The sequence below is a fragment of the Enhydra lutris genome, unplaced genomic scaffold (genome assembly GCF_002288905.1).
Source record: "Enhydra lutris kenyoni isolate GAN:26980312 unplaced genomic scaffold, ASM228890v2 scaffoldscaffold12, whole genome shotgun sequence".
NCBI classification, from domain to species: domain Eukaryota; kingdom Metazoa; phylum Chordata; class Mammalia; order Carnivora; family Mustelidae; genus Enhydra; species Enhydra lutris.
In genome coordinates, this window is record NW_019154096.1 from 22,197,178 (window position 1) to 22,213,184 (window position 16,007).

The 16,007-nt window shown below is 37.5% G+C and overlaps 1 protein-coding gene across 1 annotated transcript in view; it reads right to left on the reverse strand.

The window, feature by feature from the left end:
- LOC111144805 (catenin alpha 3) overlaps positions 1 to 16,007 on the reverse strand; it is a 1,765,227-nt gene that overhangs the window by 1,625,460 nt on the left and 123,760 nt on the right. The window contains exon 4 of the mRNA XM_022499291.1: positions 7,925 to 8,091. Within this exon, the coding sequence (XP_022354999.1) occupies positions 7,925 to 8,091 (167 nt within the window). The remainder of the gene's footprint in view (positions 1 to 7,924; positions 8,092 to 16,007) is intronic.

The window sequence follows — 16,007 nt, forward strand, 5'->3', positions numbered from 1 at the left end:
TCCAGGAGGAGCGGTGCAGGAACACACTGCAAGAATCTGCTGGGTTTGGAGACTCCAAATGGGGCCATGCGCCAGAGATAGAAATGCTCCATCATGGGCCAGGTGAGCACAGAGACCAGGGACATGGGAGTGATTGACTGCTTTTCTCTGAGGGCGCACTGAGGAGTGGGGCTCTGAGCTCTCTGCTTCTCTGGGCTGGAGATTGGGAGGCCACCATTTTCATTCCCATCCTCCAAAGCTGTAAGGAAAGCCTTCAGGGAACAAAAGCTAGTGAAAGCGAACCCAAGCAAATTACTTAGCCTGGCCCCTGGCAAGGGTGGTGCAATTCTGCCTCAGGCAAGGACATCTGAGAATCACTGCAACAGGCCCTGCCCCCAGAAGATCAGCAAGGACATCTGGCCAAGACCAAGTTCACCAATCAACGAGAACTGCAGAACTCCAGAGCTAGGGGAAAGCAACATAGAGAATTCATGACTTTTTTCCCTTGATCCTTTAATCTTTCAAAGTTAAATTTTTTAAATTTTATTGTTTCTTATTTTTTTTAATTTTTCCTCTTTCCTATTTTAACATATTTAACTATTTTATCTTATCAATACCCTTTTGAAAATCTTTTTTAATTTTCATTGTTATAGCCATATTTTCTCCATTCATTGTATTTAAACTTATTTTTTGTATACATAGAGTTTTTTTTTTCTTTAAAATTTTGGGATACAATTTCTTCTAACAGATCAAAATATACCCTACATCTAGCACATGGGTTCGTTCTAGCCTCCAGCCTGATCACATTCATTCATCTTTTTTTTTTCTTTTTTCAACCAACTTCTTATCTTATCAATTCCTTTTTTAGAAACTTTTTAAATTTTCATCTTTACAGTCATATTCCATCCCTTCATTATGTTTACCCTTATTGTTGTATATACATAAGTTTTTCTTTCTTTAAAATTTTGGGAGGTAGTTTCTTCTAATAGACCAAAATACACCCCAAATCAAGTATGTGGCTCTGTTCTTTTTTTTTTTTAAAGATTTTATTTATTTATTTGACAGACAAAGATCACAAGTAGGCAGAGAGGCAGGCAGAGGCAGAGAGAGAGGAGGAAGCAGGCTCCCTGCTGAGCAGAGAGCCCGATGTGGGGCTCGATCCCAGGACCCTGGGATCATGACCTGAGCTGAAGGCAGAGGCTTTAACCCACTGAGCCACCCAGGCGCCCCATGTGGCTCTGTTCTATTCACCAGTCTCTCTCTCTCTCTCTCTCTCTCTCATACACACACACACACACACACACACACACATTTTTTTTCTTTTCTTTTTTTCTCCCTTTCTTCTCCCCCTGGTTTCCGGTCTCTTCTGATTTGGTTAGTGTATATTTTTCTGGGGTCATTGCTACACTTTTAGTATTTCATTCTCTCAATCACCTATTCTTATCTGGATAAAATGACAAGACAGAAAAAACACACAAAAAAAGAACAAGAGGCAGTACCAACAGCTAGGGACCTAATCAATATGGACATTAGTAATATGTCAGAAGTAGAGTTCAGAATGTCAATTATCAAGGTACTAGCAGGGCTCGAGAAAAGCATGGAAGATATTAGAGAATCCCTTTTGGGAAAAATAAAATCCCTTTCCAGAGAAATAAAAGAATTAAAATCTAACCAAGTTGAAATCAAAAAAGCTATTAATGAGGTACAATCAAAAATGGAGGCTCTTACTGCTAGGATAAATGAGGCAGAAGAGAGAATTAGTGATATAGAAGACCAAATGATGGAGAATAAAGAAGCTGAGCAAAAGAGAGACAAACAACTACTTGAACATGAGGGGAGAATCGAGATAAGTGATACCATAAGACGAAACAAGATTAGAATAATTGGGATCCCAGAAGAAGAAAGAGAGAGAGGGGCAGATGGTATACTGGAGCAAATAATAGCAGAGAATTTCCCTAATTTGGGAAAGGGAAGAAGCATAAGAATCTAGGAGGCACAGAGAACCCCCCTCAAAATCAATAAAAAGGGTCCACACCATGTCATCTAATAGTAAAACTTACAAGTCTCCGACAAAGAGAAAATCCTGAAAGCAGCTTGGGACAAAAGGTCTGTAACATAAAATGGTAGAAATATTAGATTGGCAGCATGGGATCCGAAGGGGCACATGCACCCGAATGTTTATAGAAGCAATGTCCACAATGGAAAGAGCTTAGATGTCCATCAACAGATGAATGGATAAAGAAGAGATGGTATCCCTGAGGCAAATAACATTATATGTTAATAAAAACAGAAAAAAACGAAAATGTCTTTTCCTATTACCTTGGTTCTGTGTTGCTCAAGAAAGCAAAACTAGGAACACTGAATGGAAATAGCAGGAAGGCAGCTTTAAGCCCAGTTTGAGGAAAATGTCTCTAACAATTAGAACTATCCAAAGTCGGGTTCACTGTCTCACAGAATTGAGACTGCTATTACTGTTAGACAGTTGTGTATTGCACACTGTATTGTAGGAAAGAGTCTAATCTACATCAATAAGATATTAGACTGTAAGGGCCCTGACATTTCTCCTCCAAAATTTTTTAATCCAAACAGAAATTTAATATATTAATAAATATTATTAGAAATATAGAAATATTCTACGGGGCTCCTGAGTGGCTTAGTCAGCTAAGCATTCAACTCATGGTCTCAACTCAGGTCTTGATCTCAGGGTCGTGGGTTCAAGTCCCATTTGGGGCTACATATTGGGTGTGGAGTTACTTCTAAAAAGAAAGAAAAAAGAAATATTCTAAACCACTATTTCCCAAAGTACGGTCTGAGAAAGTTCCAGGATTAACATATTATAAGGGTCCTAAGGTTAAAAAATTGGAGAAACTCTGAGTTATGCAAATTAAATACATTTCTTTGCTTCAATATTTCTCACCAACTTTTATGTGCTTATGTGCATCAAAAATATTCAAAGAGAATTTCTATATGCAGCACTGACCATAAAAAAATCCTTTTTTCCATGTTGCATATTTATAAGACAGGGTCTGCAGAATACTTGGGGTGGGGGGAATGTTATGCCAAATAATTCTAATCTTGATGACATTAAAAAAAATTCAGTTTGTCCATTTTTGTCAAAAGAATTGAGTTAATGATGCAATTTAAATATAAATTTTGTGGGATGTCTGAGTGGCTCAGTAGGTTGGGCATCTGCCTTTGGCTCGGGTCATGATCCCAGGGTCCTGAGATTGAGTCCTGCATTGGTCTCCTTGCTCAGTGGGGAGTGTGCGCTCCCACTGCCTTCCACTCCCCCTGCTTGTGCTCCCCCTCTAACAAATAAATAAATAAAATCTTAAAAATAAATAAATAGGGGGCGCCTGGGTGTCTCAGTGGGTTAAAGCCTCTGCCTTCGGCGCGGGTCATGGTCCTGGGGTGCTGAGATCGAGCCCCACATCAGGCTCTCTGCTCAGCAGGGAGTCCGCTTCCCTTCTCTCTCTATGCCTGCCTCTCTGCCTGCTTGTGATATCTGTTTGTCCAACAAATAAATAAAATCTTTAATAATAAATAAATACATATGTATATAAATTTTTCATAACAAAGAAATAATAAAACACTATTACAATTCACCACAAAAGGTTTCCCCTTTTTCTTAGATGAGGTAACATCATTGTACTAAACACACTGATAAGTATCTTAAATGATGTAACCTAAGCTCAGTCTCTGATACCAACAAATGTAGGAGAGAGTAGTTAGAGTTAAGAACTCCCCCTCCTCCTGACATATCTGAATTCCTTTAATAATCTATTATAAGCCCATGAACTTGTCTATACGCTTGTGAAAGGTATTTATAGTTAAGGTTGTCCTAACCCTTGGAGTACTATGTTCCAAAAAGGGTTTTTTTTTTTCCCTATCACATTGAGCAAATTTCTTAAATAAATATGCTTGTTTTTTTAACTTTAAAATAAAAATTATAATCATATGGCTGTTGTTGAAGACTGAATTAAAGAAGATAATCCTGCATCATGCTTATTAGCATATTATAAAAACTCAGTAAATATTAACTATAATTTTATTGCAAAAAATAGTACTTTGTTTTGCTTTGATCTTCAATTATTTCCTGCTTCGTTTGAAAGACATAATGTGTGTGAACTACCTAGCACTATGCCTAGCAATTAGTGTACTCAATTAAAATTGGTAATGGAGGTATTTGTGGTCTTGAATATACACACCATTACTTCTTAATCAATTATGAGGGTAGCAATTTTTACTTGAAAAAGCCTTTCATTCTGCTCTATCACAACAAATCTAGAGTCTAAAATACTGGAAATCTGGAGTCATTAGAACTAGGAATTACCTGGCACTTAATCTTTCATACCTTACTTCTTGATTACAGCATTTCTTAGCATCTGTATTCACATATGAAAAAAAAATGAATGTCAGAAATGTTTAGGGATTTGTCTACAGTACTATTTCCAGTATCTAACAAATAACCAAGAAACAAGAAACACTGCTTAATTATCTCACCTACAAATCCACTAGTATACAGCTTCTGATGATGAGAACTATACTCTTTCCTAAAAAACTTTTTCCTATACTCTTTCCTAAACTCTTTCCTTATCTAAAAACAACAAAAAAGTGCCAGCTTGCTTTTTTTACAGTAATAAAAACAACAAAAGAAAAGGAATATGAAATTATAAAGGGAAGGTTCCATTAGTTTAGTGTTACGGTAAGCATTAAAGAGTAAGATAAAGATGCAAAGAAAGGTTTAGCTTAGCAATTAGAGAAAATGATTTTAATAAGAAGGTCAATCAGACAAGGCCATCATTTCCTTAATGGAAAAGTGATATTACAGTCACCAGGCACCTTATGAATATGCAGATGTATTTATGGACAGAAGAGTAAAAGTCCTAATGCAGGAAATAGATCAGAGACTCCAAAAGACTGTTTGCAATCTTCTCACCTGGACACTATTAATGACGTGGTCAAACTAAATAAATTAAGAAAGTAAAAAGGGCTCTAATAAAATTCTCTTTCTACTAAAACTTTTCTAAATGATTTGTCTAGCAAAATAAAGCAAGCAAGATATCTTGCTGCCTTTGTAGTATCTAAGTAAAATTATATTCTTTACTCATATTAAATCAATTTATACATTTTTCATATGGATTACTACACATATCACAGACGTCCTGCAAACATGCACACTTGATCTTGGATCAAGAGGAGGTCGCAAACAGTATTCATTTATAAAGTAGGACAAACTTTCCTGTGCCTTAAATTTTAAAGTTTTTCTTTTTCAATTATATATTCATTATTTATATTACCTATATAATCCCATCTATTTCTTTATCAGTGAGCCATCTTCTATTTTTTAATCTACCACTGGCTTTAAGACAAATAATCCTAAAATTTGTATAGAACCACCAGAGACCCCAAATAGTCAAAGCAATCTCGAAAAAGAACAGCAAAGCAGGAGGCATCACAATTCCACCTTCAAACTATATTGTAAAACTGTAATGATCAAGACAGTATGGTACTGGCACAAAAATAGAGACAAAGATCAATGGACCAGGATTAAAAAAACAAAACAAAAAAACCAAAACTATATGGTCAACTAATCTTCAACAAAGCAGGAAAGAACATCCAATGGAAAAAAGACAGTCTCTTCAACAAATGGTGTTGGGAAAAATTGACAGCAAAATGCAAAAAATTAAACTGGACCACTTTCTTATCCAATATACAAAAATAAATGCAAAATGGATGAAAGACCTAAATGTGAGACAGGAAACCATCAAAATCCTAGAGGCAGTGTTCTTTGACCTCACCCACAGGCAGTGTTCTATGCAGTTCAATTGCACTATTAGGCATTTACCCAAAGAATACAAAAATACTAATTCAAGGGGATACATGCACCCCAATGTTTACAGCAGCATTATCAACAATAGCCAAATTATGGAAAAAGCCCATCTGTCCATCGGCTATTGAATGGATAAAGAAGTTGTGAGATTATATATATATATATAATCTCACAACTACTTTATATATTTTTATATATATAAACATAAATTTTATATAAATATATATAAATATAAATTTTATATATTAATTTTGCATAAATATATAATATATAAAATGTTTATACACACACACACACACACACACACACACACATATATATATATAATTTTTTTTTATACAAGTCCCTCCCGATTTTCTTCCTGTCTCCCCCATCCCAGCTCTTCCAAAACCCTCTGTAAACTAGAAACTGCCTGGCCTCCGGCAAGTGCCAAGCCAACCCAGCGCCAGCCTCTGTATGATGTCATGGGTTGCCAGGCAGACAACCACACCACTCCTGCAGGCACAGCTGGGTGGTGTAGCGGCTGGAGTCAAAGGGTGACGCACTGCTGGGAGCCTCCCGCCCTATCTGCCTGCCCAAGTGCTGTATCCAGAAGTACAAAGGAGGACAGAAATTTAGAAGGGGGGACAGAGACCTTGACGGAAAGGGAAGCAGGGAGATGGTGGGGAAGAGAGGAAGAGCACCTGTCTGTCTCAACAGAAGAAGAGGCGACTCCTGATCTTGGGGTTGTGAGCTGGAGCCCCACGTTGGGTGTAGAGATTGGTTAAAAATAAAATATCTTTATAAAAAAGAGAGACAGACAAAAATTGAATGGAACCAGCAATGCCTGCATCTGAAGCCCTTTACCGCGGCCTTCAAAGCTCAGCCTGATGTGGCTCTGAACGCCTCTTGCGATTTACCTTGCCTCCGCCTCACTGTCTCTGCACGTCAGCAGGCCTTGGCTGAGTAATATTCATATATATAGATAGATAGATAGATATGAATATATATATATATATACACACACACACATATATATATGCCAAGAAAAGAATGAATTCGGCATTTGCAACAACATGGGTGAAACTACAGAGTATTGTGCTAAATGAAATAAGTCAGTCAGAGAAAGACAACCAAATGATTTCACTCAACTGTGGAATTTAAGAAACAACACAAACGAGCAAATGGGGAAAAAGAGAGATGCAAACCAAGAAACTATCTTTTTTTCTTTATTATGTTACGTTAGTCATCATACGGTACATCATTAGTTTTTGATGTAGTGTTCCATGATTTATTGTTTGTGTATAACACCCAGTGCTCCATGTAATAATGCTCTCCTTAATACCCATCACCAGGATAACCCATCCCCCTACCGCCCTCTCCTCTGACAGGGCCACACGCACCCCACTGTTCATAGCAGATGAATGAATAAAGCAGGTGTGGTCCATATATACAATAGAATATTACTCAGCCATCAGAAAGGATGACTACCTACCATTTGCATTGACATGGATGGAAGTGGAGGGAATTATGCTAAATGAGATAAGTCAAGCAGAGAAAGACAATCATTATATGGTTTCCCTTATATGTGGAACATAAGGAATAGCATGAAGGACATTAGGAGAAGGAAAGGAAAAATGAGGTAGGGGGAAACCAGTGGGGGAGATGAACCATGAGAGACTATGGACTACAAGAAACAGAGTCTTAACTGAAGAGGACAAAAACTGAAGAGAAAAGATGGTTGGTAGTGGGGGGATGGGTGAAATAGGTAACAGGGATTAAGGAGTGCACTTCCTTAAAAAACAAAAAAAGGAGATCACTTGTTGTGATGAGCCCCAAGTGCTGAATCACTAAACTGTATGCCTGAAACTATATGTTAACATTTAGTTACATAACATAACACTATATGTTAACTAGAATTTAAATAAAAAATTTAAAAATTTTAATAAACAAAATAACTTCTGGCTTTGTTCTTTTGAGGTATACAAGAGTTGCACAATCTAATTGAATCATCTGCTGGGTGACATTAAGAAATGAAAGTGAGGTTGGGATGCACTAGTATTAATACCAGTTTCAGAAAATGGAATTAGAAGTGAGAACAATGCCAGGGTAAACTAGCCATGTTTTACTTACAGCTGACACGTGCTGCAAGAGACTCATGACATCTATCATGTCTGCAAGGATAAGGAGTCTGGTAACTGCAGCCAACAAGGCACGGGCAGCTTGAACCACAGCCTCCCTTTTGGGGAGATAACATGGGTCATCTGCAAATCTCTCAGCTGATACTTTCAGAGCTTCACCTGAAAAACATAACAAAAATAATATACTTTAAGTTTCACCTATACCTGTTTAAGCATTTATCATCTTAATTCCAACTACATTTTATGACTAAGCATAATATTAAAATAGTGTCAGTTGACACTAGAACACTGTTAATAAACAATGGAGTTTAAAATTGGCATTTGTTTTTAATTAATGCTCTGGAGTTTAAGAAGCATGATACCATCTTCCTGCAAGAGAACTATGTTCAACTGACTAGCAACATCTACTAGAATTGCTGTCAACTTCTGTATTTGCTGAATCTCATTTGCTGTAAAAGGTTTCATTTTTCATAAAGGTTCATAAGACTTCAATTGGAAACAATCTTGTTTATAAAAAGAAGGTAAATCTTCACTGAGTTATTTTCCAAGTCAGTGTTAGAAAAGAGCTAGACTGGGCACCTAAGTGGCTCAGTCAGTTAAGAGTCTGCCTTCACCTCAGGTCATGATCCTGGGGACCTGGAACTGAGTCCTGCATTGGGCTCTCTGTTCAGCGGAAAGTCTGCTTCTCCCTCTGTCCTTCACCCCACTCATGCTCACGCTCTCTCTCTCTCTCAAATAAATAAAATATTTTTAAAAAGAAAAAGAAAAAGAAAAGAGCTAGCCTTCAAAGCAGGAGTTCTCTGATAAAAGTTTAACATAGGCAGATTTTCCTAAATTGTCAATATAATAACCTGCATCCTAAACTTAGTCATGGAAATTATATATCATAGCACGTAACTGCTAGAATAATATACCTAAAATTTCTAAGATTTTTTCATTGAAAATACATCTTATGATAAAAGCAATGTGAACTCATTCATTTTAAAAAGTTCACAGTTCAAGGAGGAGTCCAAGATGGCAGAGGAGTAGGAAACCTTAATTTCATCTGGTCTCAGGAATTCAGCTAGATGGCTCTCAAACCATTCTGAACACCTGCGAACTCAACTGGAGGTTGAAGAAAAGAATGCCTGCAACTCTACAAATAGAAAAGCAATCACCTTCTGAAAGAATGGCAAGATGGAAAAAACTCACCTCAAAAAACAGAGAAAGAGGCAATACTGACTGCCAGGGACCTAATCAGTATGGACATAAGTAAGATGTCAGAATTAGAGTACAGAATAACAATTATAAAGATACTAGCCAGTTTCAAAAAAAAGCATAGAAGACACTACAAAATCCCTTTCTGGAGAAATAAAAGAACTAAAATCTAATCAAGTCAAAAAGGCTATTAATGAAATGCAATAAAAAATGGAGGCTCTAACTGCCTGGATAAATGGGGCAGAAGAGAGAATTAGTGGTATAGAAGACAAAATGATGGAAAACAAAGAAGCTGAGAAAAAGAAAGATAAACAACTCTTGGATCACGAGGGGAGAATTCAAGAGAAAACTGATAGCATAGAGCAAAACAGTATTACAATAATTGGGATCCCAAAAGAAGAAGAAAGAGGAAGAGGGCAGAAGGTATATTGGAGCAGATTATAACAGAGAACATCCTTAATCTGGAGAAGGAAACAGGCATTCAAGTCCAGGAGGCACAGAGAACCCCCCCCCCCAACATCAATAAAAATAGGTCAAGAATCCAACATATAATAGTGAAACCTGAAAATCCTGAAAGCAGCTTGGGACAAGAGGTTTGTAACCTACAAGACTAGAATCATTAGACTGGCAGTAGACTTATCTACAGACTGTGCAGGCCAGAAAAGACTGTCATAATCAGGGTTCTAAATGAGAAAAATATGCAGCCAAGAATACTTTATCCAGCTATGTTGTCATTCAAAATGGAAGAATAAATAAAAAGCTTCTAAGAAAAACAGAAACTAAAAGAATTTGTAATCACCAAACCAGCCCTGCAAGAAATATGAAAGGTGATCCTTTAAGGGAAGGGACAGCCCAAAAGTAATATAGACCAGAAAGGAATATAGAAAACATACAGAAACAGCCTTACAGGTAATACAAAAGCACAAAATTCATATCTTTCAATAATTACTCTGAATGTTAATGGGATAATGCCCCAATCAAAAGACACATGGTACCAGACTGTATGAAAAAACAAGACCCATTGATATGTTCTCTGGAAGAGACTCACTGTAGACCCAAAGACACCTCCAGATTGAAAGTGACAGGGTGGAAAACCATTTATCATGCTAATAGAAATCAAAAGAAAGCTGGGGTGACAATCTTTATATCAGACAAATTAAATTTTAAATCAAAGACTGTAATAAGAGATGAGAAAGGACACTATATCATAATAAAGAGGTCTATCCAACAAAAAGATCTAACAATTGTAAATATTTATGCCCCTAACATGGGTGCAGCCAATTATATAAACCAACTAATAACAAAATTAAATAAACACATCAATAACAATAAAATAATAGGGATTTTAAGACCCCACTCATGCAATGGATAGATCATTTAAGCAAAGGATCAACAAGGAAATAAAAGCTTTATATGACACCCTGGACCAGATGGACATCACAGATATATTCAGAACATTCTATCCCAAAACAAAAGAATACACATTCTTCTCTACTGTACATGGAACATTCCAGTATAGATCACATCCTGGATCACAAATCAGGTCTCAACTGGTACCAAAAGAATGGGATCACTCCCTGCATATTTTCAGACCACAATGTGCTGAAACTAGAACTCAACCACAAAAGGAAAGTTGGAAAGAAATCAAATACATGGAGGCTAAAGAGCATCCTACTAAAGAATGAATGGGTCAGGGTGCCTGGATGGCTCAGTGGGTTAAGTAAGCCTCTGCCTTCGGCTCAGATCATGATCTCAGGGTGGGATCAAGTCCCACATTGGGCTCTCTGCTTGGCAGGGAGCCTGCTTCCTCCTTTCTCTCTCTGCCTGCTTCTCTGCCTACTTGTGATTTCTGTCAAACAAATAAATAAAATCTTAAAAAAAAAAAAAATGAATGGGTCAACCAGGAAGTTAAAGAATTTTTTAGAATTCATGGAAACAATGAAAATGAAAATATAACTGTTCAAAAACTGTGGGACACAGCAAAGGCAGTCCTGAGAGGAAAGTATATAGCCATATAAGCCATTCTCAAGAAACAAAAAACATCTCGGGCACAAAACCTAACCCTACACCTAAAGGAGCTGGAGAAAGAACAGCAAAGAAAGCCTAAACCCAGGAGGAGAAGAGAAATCATAAAGATCAGAGCAGAAATCAATGAAATAGAAACCAAAAGAACAGGAGAACAAATCAACGGAACTAGGAGTTCGTTCTTTGAAATAATTAGTAAAATTGATAAACCCCTGGCCAGAATTATCAAAAAGAAAGAGAAAGGACCCAAATAAAATCATCAGTGATAGAGGAGAGATCACAACCAACACCAGAGAAATACAAACAGTTATAAGAACATATTATGAGCAATGATACACCAGCAAGTTAGGCAATCTGGAAGAAATGAATGCATTCTTAGAGATGTATAAACTACTAAAACTGAATGAGAAAGAAATAGAAAACCTGAACAGACCCATAACCAGTAAGGAAATTGAAACATTAATCAAAAATCTCTGAGCAAACAAGGGCCCAGGGCCAGACAGCTTCCCAGGGGAATTCTACCAAACATTTAAAGAAGAATTAATACTTATTCTGAAACTGTTTCAAAAAATAGAAATAGAAAGAAAACTTCCAAACTCATTCTTTGAGGCCAGCATTACCTTGATCCCAAAACAAACAAAGACCCCATGAAAAAAGAGAATTACAGACCAACAGCCTTGATGAACACAGATGCAAAAATTCTCACCAAAATACTAGCCAATAGGATCCAACAGTACATTAAAAGGATTATTCACCATGACCAAGTGGCATTTATTCTGGGTGGCAAGGTTGGTTCAACATCCATAAATCAATCAATGGTATAAATACATTAATAAAAGAAAGAACAAGAACCATATGATACTCTCAATAGATGCTGAAAAAGCATTTGACAAAGTACAGCATCCTTTCTTGATCAAAACTCTTCAAAGGGTAGGGATAGAGGGTACATTCCTCAATATCATCAAAGCCATCTAAGAAAAACCCACAGCAACTATCATTCTCAATGGGGAAAAACTGAGAGCCTTCCCCTAAGCTCAAGAACACGGCAGGGCTGTCCACTATCACCACTGCTATTCAACATAGTTCTAGAAGTCCTAGCCTCAGCAATGAGACATCAAACATAAATGAAATGCATCAAAAAGAAATGAGCCTGGGTGGCTCAGTCGGTTAAGTGGCTGCCTTCGGCTCAGATAATGATCCCAGGGTCTGGGATTGAGTTCCACATCAGGCTCCTTTCTCAGCAGGGAGCCTGCTTCTCTCTCTGCCTCTGCCTGCCAAAAGGGAGCACAAGCAGTGCTTGTGCTCCCTCTCTCTCTCTCTGAAAAATGAATAAATAAATCTTTAAAAAAAAAAAAAAAAGGAAGGAAAAAGCATCCAAATCATCAAAGAAGTCAAACTCTCACTCTTTGCAAGTGATATGATACTTTATGCGGAAAATCCAAAAGATTCCACTCAAAAATGCTAGAACTTGTACAGGAATTCATTGAAGTGTCAGGATATAAAATCAATGCACAGAAATCAGTTGCATTTCTATACATCAACAGCAAGAGAGAAGAAAGAAAAATTAAGGAGTCAATCCCATTTAAAATTGCACCCAAAACCATAAGATACCTAGAACTAAATCTAACCAAAGAGGCAAAGAATCTATATTCAGAAAACTGTAAAGTACTCACGAAAGAAATAGAGAAAGACACAAAGAAATGGGAAAATGTCCCATCTTCATGGATTGGGAGAACAAAAATTGTGAAAATGTCTATGCTACCTAAAGCAATCTACATGTTTATGCAATCCCTATCAAAATACCATCCATTTTTTTTTCAAAGAAATGGAACAAATAATCCTAAAATGTATATGGAACCAGAAAAAAACCCGAATAGCCAGAGGAATGTTGAAAAAGAAAACCGAAACTGGCGGCATCAAAATTCCAGACTTCAGGCTCTATTACAAAGCTCTAAGCATCAAGACAGTATGGTACTGGCACAAAAACAGACACACAGATCAAAGGAACAGAATAGAGAGCCCAGTAATGGACCCTCAACTCTATGGTCAACTAATCTTTGACAAAGCAGGAAAGCATGTCCAATGAAAAAAAGACAGTCTCTTTAATAAATTCTGTTGAGAAAATTGGACAGCCACATGCAGAAAAATGAAACTGGACCATTTCCTTATATCACACACAAAAATAGACTCAAAATGGATGAAAGACCTCAATGTGAGACAGGAATCCATCAAAATCCTTGTGGAGAACACAGGCAGCAACCTCTTCAACCTCAGCCACAGCAACTTCTTCCTAGAAATACTGCCAACAGTGAGGGAAGCAAGGAAAAAAATGAACTATTGGGACTTTATCAAGATCAAAAGCTTTTGCACAGCAAAGGAAACAGTCAACAAGACCAAAAGACAACGAAAAGAGTGGGAAAAGATTTTTTGCAAGTGACATATCAGATAAAGGGCTAGTATCCAAAATCCATAAAGAACTTATGAAACTGAACATCCAAAGAACAAATAATCCAATGAAGAAATGGGCAGATGACATGAACAGACATTTCTGCAAAGACATCCAGATGGCCAACAGACACATGAAACAGTGCTCCACATCACTTGGCATCAGGGAAATATAAATCAAAACCATAGTGAGATAGTACCTCACACCAGTCAGAATGGCTAAAATTAATAAGTCAGGAAATGACAGATGTTGGAGAGGATGCGGAAAAAGGTGAACCCTCCCACACTGTTGGTGGGAATGCAAGCTGGTGCAGCCACTCTGGAAAACAGCATGGAGGTTCCTCAAAAAGTTGAAAACAGAGCTATCCTATGACCCAGCAATTGCACTACTGGGTATTTATCCTAAAGATAAAAATGTAGGGATCCAAAGGGGCACATGCATCTGAATGTTTATAGCAGCAATGTCCACAAGCCAAACTATGGAAAGAACCTAGATGTCCATCAACAGATGAGTGGATAAGTAAGTTTTGGTGTATATATACACAATGGAATACTATGTAGCCATAAAAAACCCTGAAATCTTGCCCTTTACAACAATGTGGATGGAACTAGAAGACATCATGCTAAGTGAAATAAGTCAATCAGAGGAAGACAATTATCATATGATCGCTCTGATATGAGGAATTTAAAAGGCAGGGTGGGGGGTCATGGTGGGTAGGGAGGGATAAAATGAAACAAGATGGGATCAGGAGGGAGATAAACCATAAGAGACTCTTAATCTCAGGAAACAAACTGAGGGTTGTTGGGGGGAGAGGGATAGGGTGGCTGGGTTATGGACATTGGGGAAGGTATGTGCTATGGTGAGTGCCGTGAATTGTAAGACTGATGATTCACAGAACTGTACCTCTGAAGCAAATAATACATTATATGTTGATTTTTTAAGAAGAAAATTTAAAAAGAAAAAGAATTATCCAACAGAAAAAAGTCAGTTCAACTAATGGCATTGGGAAAATTGGACAGCCACATCAGAAGAATGAAACTGGACCATTTCCTTATACCATACACAAAAACAGATTAGTACGTAAATGTGAGACAGGAATCCACCAAAATCCTTGAGGAGAAAACAGGAACCCATCTCTCTGACCTCAGCCACAGCAACCTCTTGCTAGACATGTCTCCAAAGGCAAGGGAGACAAAGGCAAAAATGAAATTTTGGGACTTCATCAGGATAAAAAATATTTTGCACAGCAAAGGAAACAGTCGACAAAACCAAAAGACAACCAAAAGAATGGGAAAAGATGGGGAGGGTATGTGCTATGGTGAGTGCTGTGAAGTGTGTAAAGCTGGCGATTCACAGACCTGTACCCCTGGGGATAAAAATATATTATACGTTTATAAAAAATAAAATTTAAAAAAAAGAAGGAAAAGATATTTGCAAATGACATATCAGATAAAGGGTGGTATTCAGTATCTATAAAGAACTTATCAAACTCTCCACCCAAAGAACAAACAGTTTAATCAAGAAATGGGCAGAAGGCATGAACAGACATTTCTGCAAAGACATCCAAATGGCCAACAGTTATATTAAAAAGTATTCAACATCACTGGGCATCAGGGAAATACAAATCAAAACCACAATGCAATATACTACCTCACACCAGTCAGAATCACTAAAATTAACAAGCCAGGAAATGACAGATGTTGGTGAAGATGAGGAGAAAGGGGAACCTTCCTACACTGTTGGCAGAAATGCCAGCTGGTGCATCCACTCTGGAAAACAGCATGGAGGTTCCTCAAACAAGTTGAAAATTGAGCTCCCTACAACAATTATCATATCTCACTGATAAAAGAAATAAAAGAAGAAGATCATAGGGAAAGAGGAAAAAATAAAATCAGAGAAGGTGACAAACCATAAGTGACTCTTAATCATAGAAAACAAACTAAGGCTTGTTGGAGGGGAGGTGGGTGGGGGGATGGGGTAACTGGGTGACGGACATTAAGGAGGGCACATGATGTAATGAGCACTGGGTATTATATAAGACTGGCTGGGGCCTGGGTGCCTCAGTCAAGTTAAGCCTCTGCCTTCAGCTCAGATCATGATCCCAGGGTCCTGGGACTGAGCCCCAAACAGAACTCCCTGCTCAGCAAGAAGTCTGCTTCTCCCTCTGCCTTTCCCTCTCCCGCTACCCCTCCCCCTCTCCTTCTGTCTCTCGCCTTCCACTTGGTGCTCTCTTGCTTTTTCTCTTTCAAATAAATAAGATCTTAAAAAACAAAAAAAGACTAGTGTATCACTGACCTATATGTCTAAAACTAACAGTACATTATATGTTAATTGAATTTCAGAGAATCAGTCCAAATCCAACCATTGCTTTCATTGTAAAAAATGATTTATAATGGAGATTTTACTA